Source organism: Paroedura picta, chromosome 3, assembly GCF_049243985.1.
Source record: "Paroedura picta isolate Pp20150507F chromosome 3, Ppicta_v3.0, whole genome shotgun sequence".
NCBI lineage: Eukaryota > Metazoa > Chordata > Lepidosauria > Squamata > Gekkonidae > Paroedura > Paroedura picta.
The window spans coordinates 154,487,425-154,495,597 of NC_135371.1; the positions used below are offsets into that span (position 1 = coordinate 154,487,425).

General features: G+C 47.3%; 1 protein-coding gene across 1 annotated transcript; it reads right to left on the reverse strand.

Annotated features, from left to right (window-relative positions):
* Positions 1-1,948: 1,948 nt before the first annotated feature.
* On the reverse strand, positions 1,949-7,799 carry DNAJC22 (DnaJ heat shock protein family (Hsp40) member C22). The gene is made up of 3 exons (XM_077328778.1): positions 7,538-7,799; positions 6,438-7,330; positions 1,949-2,543 (listed from the first exon to the last, which is right to left on the reverse strand). Exons 2-3 carry the CDS (start codon positions 7,257-7,259, stop codon positions 2,364-2,366), a joined length of 1,002 nt encoding a protein of 333 aa, XP_077184893.1. The 5' UTR covers positions 7,260-7,330; positions 7,538-7,799; the 3' UTR covers positions 1,949-2,363.
* Between the last annotated feature and the right edge of the window lie 374 nt (positions 7,800-8,173).

Consider the following 8,173-nt stretch of genomic DNA (forward strand, 5'->3'; position numbering starts at 1 on the left):
GAGCTATTTTGAAGGACCTGTCAGTTGGTGTTGAATCTGGTGTATCTGAAGACTCACTGACACAAGCGCAGTCTGCCATTTTATATGCTTCTGCTGGTCAGGAGAAATAGCTGGCAACATATTATAAGGCAGTTTTTTCTTTTCACCTTGTCATAAGCCTTTGGGGAGGGGGCATATTGTCAACTCAAACAAACCCTTTCTTTGGTTTTATATCAGTACAAGACAGTGTCTGTTGCAGTTTGGTGTAGTGGTTAGGAGTGCGGACTTCTAATCAGGCATGCCAGGTTCGATTCTGCACTCCCCCACATGCAGCCAGCTGGGTGACCTTGGGCTCGCCACGGTACTGATAAAACTGTTCTGACCGAGTAGTAATATCAGGGCTCTCTCAGCCTCACCCACCCCACAGGGTGTCTGTTGTGGGGAGAGGAATGGGAAAGCGACTGTAAGCCGCTTTGAGCCTCCTTCAGATAGGGAAAAGCAGCATATAAGAACCAACTCTTCTTCTTCTTCTTCAGTACTAATGAATACCCTTCAGCAGTATGTACATTGTGTGGGGAGTATACTGTTTTGGTATCAATGCCCAGTCCAAGGGTTAGGATTGTTCCAAGCATGGGAAAATTGCTCCATGACTTCCTCAAATGCCTGGTAAAGACATTCTTCACATATTCAGACATTTGTCTTCTTTCATATTTCCAAGTCTGAACCATAATTCTGAAAAGGAGTTTTAGGTGTGCGCTATTCTCAATTCATATCAAGAAGCTGAACAAGCATACTGGAATTTGCATCAAATCTTTACCCTAAGGGCAAGCTAACCTCTTCCTTTAAACTTCCAGGAACCTGCCTAACCTGTTGTAAGATCGCAAGGTGACTGTAGCGGGGAAATATGAGAAAATAAGCTCAAGGCCTATTGTGATTTGTGATCACAGTGTATGCTGTTGCTTTTCTCAATCCCCCACACACATTTCCTGTATCCAAAGCTAACCCCAGGGGATTTAAAAAATCTGCATTAAAACAGACTTTCCATTCATTCATTTACCTCCTTCTGTTTTTCAATTACAGTCCAACAGCAACACCTGCTGGGTTTAGGTGAGATTGCAGGCATTTTAACTATCTGGTGAGATTAATAATTCATAATCTAAGATGCAGAGACATGGGAGAAATTAGAAGGTCCAAACGGAGGACAGTAAGACAGGCAGCAGTACACAGAAACAAAATTGCAGTGATTAATTTGTAAAGAGCTAAGTCTGCCAAGCTCATGTATACCAGGATTTCTTTGTGTGCCAAAAATCTGGACATTACAGAGGATATTATGATTATTGTATGTCAAAGAAACTAAAATGCTACTTCTTGCAGAAAAAGAAAACAGCAACAGTGTAATTATTGTTCGTTTAATGGCTTTGAGATGTGAAAAACAGCAAGGGACATATCATGCTGAACATGCAAATCACATATTTATTTATTTATAATTTAGATTGCCTCTTCCCAGTGATGGGCTTGGGGCAGTTTCCAACAATGGCATGCATTTAAAACTCTAAAAACATGATAAAATATAATTTGCACTGTAGCCACCATAGTATTGCTGGCAAGTTCAGTAATTCTGGTGGTAATGAGACTCCTCTATAGAGGAACCTCATATGGGGGGGGACATGGAGAGGAGAGGAGAGGAGAGGAGAGGAGAGGAGAGGAGAGGAGAGGAGAGGAGAGGAGAGGAGAGGAGAGGAGAGGAGAGGAGAGGAGAGGAGAGGAGAGGAGAGGAGAGGAGAGGAGAGGAGAGGAGAGGAGAGGAGAGGAGGGAACCACATAGTACTTCTAGGTTGCCCCAGCCTCAACCATAGGTGTGGTGCAAGAGTGCTATTTTACAAGCTCTGCAGAACTTGGACAGTTCTGTCAGGGCCTGAATCTAGACAGACAAATCTTCAGTCAAAATGCACCATTCATCCCATTCATATGGAATAACAATTTCTTGAATTTATTCACAGGAAAGTTTTGATGATTTTTGGAAATGTTGATTTATCCAACCAGTTTTAGTTCCTGTTTCTTGGGGATCATTCAGACAGGTCCAGTTCTGTCCTCACGAACATTTCTCAATTAAGAATAAGATCTGCAGAAACATCTCCAAAAATGCAGAAGTCAGTTAAACAAGGGGAAGTCTTATGGGCCCCAGTACCATCAGTCAACATCAATGTAGGAGAAGGCCGTTAAAGCAAATACATTGTCCACCTTCAGGACCATTTTGACACAAAGTACTTCTCCAGGAAGTCACCTCATCTTCCTAGGGAGGCCCACCTTCCAGGAAGGACTATATGCCATGCAGCATTGAGTACACATAGAGCTTTTGTGTGTCCACTAGTTATGATATCCCATCATACAGGTTTTTGTTTCTTCATCTGTGTGAGAAGCTCATAGGCAGCCTGCACCTCAATAAAACGCCTCTCAGCCTCGGCTGCCTGGTGCCGATTATGATCCGGATGCCAACGCTTGACCAGCTCCCGGTAGCTCTTATTGATTTCATCAAGTGTGGAGTCACTGTGGAGTCCTAAGACCTTCACAGAGAGGAAGAGGAGGGAGAAAAAAAGCAGTGAGGATGTTGTGGAAAACTAGGAGACATTCGCCTAACTCAAGCTGGTTGATCAGAGAGAAAAGCAAATCCTGGGAACAATTGTCTGGTTTTACCTGCTGCAGTGATTTGCTGCCAAACCTGTTAGCTATGAACCCCGCACAGAACTAATGATACAGCACACAATGCACACCAATAACTTCACAGGAGCTTTGAGAAGCAGCCGTTTCATTTCCTTCTCATGCTGTTCAGCACTCCCCAAGAGTTCATTTCCTTCTCCTGGCTCCAAAGCTATGAAAGCTGTTGCTTCTCTTCTGGAATAGAGAATAGTCTCTATTTCAGTTGCCAGACAGTAAAAGCCTATTGTCCCCTCCCCCGTCATTTTTAGCCTTATCTGCTTTAACTTACTAGACTTTGACCAGCATTCTCTTCTCAAACCTTTTGGACAATAGTTAAGGCTGTAGCGGGAAGATATCGGAAAATAAGCTTAAACCTTGGGGCAATTGTGTTTGGTTACATGCAACAGTTTACCACAGAGTTTGCTTTTTTCGCCCTGTGAACCCTTAACTGTTTGTTCTGTTATTGAATTCTCTCATTTTTACCTATGTTAAATTTAAAATGACTAATTCTATGACAGGCAGGGATGACTAAAATAATGCTACCATGCTCTAAATCAGGGGTCCCCAACCTGAGGACCACAGGCTGCATACAGCCCCTAACCTCTTTCTGTGCGGGCCTTGACTTGGACATCAATGCCTTGGCTAACAGAAAATAGCCACAAAAATCACACTGACTAAGTAAGCATGTGACACTAAATAAAAGTATTCCACAGTAAAATATTGTTCCAAAATTGGTTGCATTAAAGTTAACATTTCTTCATTTATCTTTTAATGTTTACTTTTGATCTGAATAAGTAGGTTAATAATTTTGTTACATTTTGGTTGAATATATCACCCTCTTTAGGTACTGGGCACACTAATGTGGCCCCCATGTGCCAAAAGGTTGCTTTAAATGCTACACATAAATCAGATTGAAGGCCAGATTTAAAAAGAGATTCGGTTTTCTCTCTCTCTCTTTGGTAATTGGATTTTATGTGTTAAGATTACCAACATTTGTTTCACCTTGGATTCTCTGTGATGGTTTAGTCTGAGGTACAAATGAACCAAGTCATGGATGCTTTATTATGGATGCTTTAGGCTAATCCTGCATTGAGCAGGGGGTTGGACTAAATGGCCTGTAAGATCCTATGTCTCAAATATCTCAGACCTTAAAGAATAACAAATGTATTGTAACACCAGCTTTTGTGAGCTACAGCCCACTTCCTATGGATATAAATTGTTACAGCAATTGAATGTTATATTGTTATCCCAATATAACAATCTGTGAAGCAGGCCTGTGAATTCCCAGCTTTGATAAGATCGTGGCAAAAAAAAAGAAACTGCTGCTCTGAGGAAGCAGGGAAAATTACTGTCCTGTTGGTGGAACCAGGAAACTGCAAACAGACAACAGGGGCTGAGAGATGGGGGGGCTGGAGAGCAACTGGCAGTGGTCACTGGAAGATGAACAAGTGGCAGGAAGAAGAAGAATGCAAAGGTGAGAAACAGGAAACTTGGGAATGTTCAGCCTGGAGAAAAGGAGGTTGAGAGGGGACATGATAGCCCTCTTTAAGTATTTGAAAGGTTGTCACTTGGAGGAGGGCAGGATGCCGTTTCTGTTGGCTGCAGAGGAGAGGACACGCAGTAATGGGTTTAAACTACAAGTACAACGATATAGGCTAGATATCAGGAAAACATTTTCCAGTCAGAGTAGTTCAGCAGTGGAATAGGCTGCCTAAGGAGGTGGTGAGCCCCCCCTCACTGGCAGTCTTCAAGCAAAGGTTGGATACACACTTTTCTTGGATGCTTTAGGATGCTTAGGGCTGATCCTGCGTTGAGCAGGGGGTTGGACTAGATGGCCTGTATGGCCCCTTCCAACTCTGTGATTCTGTGAAATAGGGGAAGCAACAGAGATGAAGGGCAGAGCAGGGGAGCAAAGACTGGGAGTAGTGAGGGGGCAAAAATGGAAGGAATGAGATTCCCCCCCCCCACACACACACAAGTGCACCTCCTCATATATCTCACAGTTGTGGGAACCTCTGAGTGCATCAGAGAGATAGCAGCCCAAGAGGAGGGGAAGCAGGGCAGTTTTCTTTTGCAACTGTGGGTGTCTGTGGGTCCTTCTATTGCAGCCATGCTCAGGGGATGAAGAGCAGTTGGCAGGCACAACAGTGGCTACAAAGGTGGCAAGCCCTACCCTTAGGCAAACTAAAAACGATCCCTAACATTTTGTTGCAGGTCCCTACTTGTGTGCCACATGTATGTAATGCGCACATGAACATGCAAGGATACAAAGAGAAGAGAGTTACATGGTATTTATTCAGTCTTAATAAAGCATGGATTGTATAAATATGGAAATTTATCTGTCCACATTCCACAAGTATCTACATAATGGCCTCAAACTCATTCAATTATCATTTCCTTTCAGCAGTGTATTCTGGGAGTTGTGGTCCTATAGGGGGAAGAACTAGGGTTCTCTAACACAGTGGTCCCCAACCCGCGGGCCGCGGCCCGGCGCCAGGCCGCAGCTCTTTCTTCCCTCCCTCCCCCGAAGTGAGAAGCTCGCCAGGCCGCGAGCAAATTGGCCACCAAAGCGGCCGATTAGCTCGCGGCCCGGCAAGCTTCTCGCTTCGGGAGGGGAGGGAAGAGAATTAGCTGAGCCGCAAGCTAATCGGCCACTTTAGCGGCCAATTTGTTCGCAGCCCGGAGGGGCCGGGAGGGGAAGCCGCGGCCGCCGGGATGACGGCGGCGCAAACGCGCATGCGCGGACTGCCGCGCATGCACGTTTGTGCCCCTGCCGGGCGCAAACGCACATGCACGGCAGTCCGCGCATACACGTTTGCGCTGGGGCTGCCGCGCATGCGCGGGCCCCCAGGCCGCCCTCTCCGCCCACTACGCCGCAGCGGTCCACAGCAAGCGGAAGCTTACGGACCGCTGCTCTAACAGAATTCACAATATTCCCCTCAAATGACAATTCTCAGCATTCTTTAAGCCCTGACTGTTAAGCTGGAATACAACCAATTAAAGTATAGGATGATGTAGTATCTCAGCACAGATGGAGAGGAAGGGGCATTTCTAAGGCAGAATTAGCCAAAAGGGTTTTCAATCTCTTCCAACGTGCCAGTTTCGTCTGCAAATTATCTCAAATGAGCTGTTGATTTCACAGCTGGCTAGAGAACAGTGATATCTAACAATGGCAGGGGAGATTGTGAGGAGATATGGTGGGCTGGGGAATACTTCTTCCTTCCAGATGCACTATCTGCCCCAAATTTGCCTTAAGAGGAAAAACATAGGATAAACCCTGTTATGTCTGTGGGCATTTGGCAGGTCATCAAAATGAGGGCTCCTGCCAGCCAAGGAACTAACCAATCAAAGGAACCTGTTAAGGTCCAACCAGATCGCTCAGCTTAGAGCAATCCGATTGCTCTGCTTAAGGCCAATCCGATTGCTCTGCTTAGAGCCAATCAGGGGCAGCAGCGGGCTGCCTGAAAAGTATAAAAGTGCATGTTCGTCTGTTTTTCTCTGTTCAGCATTTGGAGTTTGTTGCTGGAGTTGCTAAATAAAAAGAGCTTTTCTGAAGAATCAGAGTCTGTGTTTACTGAACCCGCAGACTTAATAGACCCCCACCATCACCATTCTCCCTACTTTCCTCTCTACCCCTGAGTTGGGAACCTCTTTTCATCCCAACACTCTCCCCCCCCCCCATCCAATCTTTACACATTTCCACCCAGTACTGCCCAGTTCACCCAAAGAACAGTGAGCCGATCAGTAAAAGTGCCCTGTACCTTGTATGCCATCTGCTGCCTCTCGCTCTGGAAAGACTGTACAAACACAAACACTTTCTCCCACTCCTGGAAGTAGCTTCCACCGAATCCCAGAGCCTTCCAGACACGGTAGGGCAGCAGGAGCACTGATTCCAGTATGCCGCTCAGTGATGGAAATACACTGACCCAATCCAGAGTGGCTCCGATAGCCCTGGCCACGTAGTTGGCAGTGGCAGCTGTGTTGGAGAAGGCACAGTGGGCCAATGGGGCCGAGAAAGCCAAGTAGGCCAAGCCTAATCGGTACAGCCGGGCACTAAGCTTCTTACTGGGTCCCCTGCTGGCTTTGTAGTGCCGATGCCGCTGGGCCACCACGCTGGTTGTCAGACTGATAGGCACGATGGCCACGGAACGACCGTGGAAGATCGGTGCGGTTATGAAGGCAGCTGTCAGAGTGCCCTGCAGGTCTGAGGACTGGCCCCCCACTTCAGACACCAAGTGAACTCCGAGGCCCACAGCCAAGGGTAAGGCCACTAAGTAGAACCCAGGCAGGCTGGAGAGACCGATGAGGGCCACCAGTCCAAAGTAGATGCCTACGAAGACCTGGCCGAGGAAGCGCACGGGGCTCAAAGGTGGGTGTTCATCTCTGGGAGCTTCCAAGGTACTGTTGGCCTGCGCCACCCAGCCAGGCAACAGCCACAGCTCCCACAGCCACCCTACTCCAAAGCCCCCCAAAGTCAACATCCACAAGAGGGCGTGATTATCCCGGCCCAGGTAGAGATGGTGGAGCCCAGCTGGACCCCCCAGAGCCCAGAGAGCAACGGCCACCAAAAGGCGCTTGGCCATAACTGGGCAGAAACGCCTTCACCATACACAGGATATCCTGCTGCAGTGTGTCCAGTGGGTGGCCAACAGTCCTGAAGGAACAAGAGAGAATGGTAAGAGTCTCAGCTACACAGGCAACAGGCACAACAATCCATGCAGAATTCCAGGCACGATGCTAGAACTGTGGCTTAGCTTCCTGCCAGCATGCCACCCACCCATGTCTACCTATGCTGCTAGCTGTCACTCACGCATCACTTCCTAACATGAAAATGTCTGTATTACAATAATTAGCAACTGACCTGGCGTTTACCAGTTGTCTCCTAGGGACGCCTCTGCGCCTCCTCAGAGCCTATTCCTCTTGGGAGAAGGAATTTCCTTGGAGCAAGGCTTTCTATCGTAGAGTCTCCCACAACTCCTGTAGGCTGGGTCCAGCCAGGCTGAGATCACCACTTCCGTGGCAGTCCAACAGCCAAAATCCCAATTGTCACATGAGTAGTCTTTCTGGGACTTTCTGGGTCTCATACTTTCCAGCTCATTCCTCACTTTCCTCAGGGCCTCAATGTGAACTCAGGAAACCTTTGATCCCCTAGGGCTGGGTTGGACTTTGCCTTTCTCCTGGGGGAGAGTGATGTGATTGGACACAGGCTGCCTGTCAGGGAGGGAAGAGGCGGGGACAAAGGGCACAGAGGCCCCTGTAAACCTGCCTGGGTTTACAGGGGCTGTGCAGGAGTTTCAGAAGCAGGATCTGGAAAGGGAGGGAAAGAGGGAGGGGACAAATGCTGATCTAGATTTCTCCCTTTGCATCTACACATTTCAGGGTAGATTTGTAAGCTGATGTACTGTTAGAAGCACTCCTGTGGCGATGTAGCTGACACCCATCAGGTGGTAACTAGATTTTAAGCTCCACCTATTTCCACTGGGTTGCTTGAGCAAGA

Bases quoted from the DNA above. Each gene is read 5' to 3' on its own strand.
- DNAJC22 (XM_077328778.1), bottom strand. From the start codon at position 7,259: ATGGCCAAGCGCCTTTTGGTGGCCGTTGCTCTCTGGGCTCTGGGGGGT. The intron at 2,544-6,437 runs GTACAGGGCACT...CTCTCTGTGAAG, and splicing joins GGCAGCAGATGGCATACAAG to GTCTTAGGACTCCACAGTGA.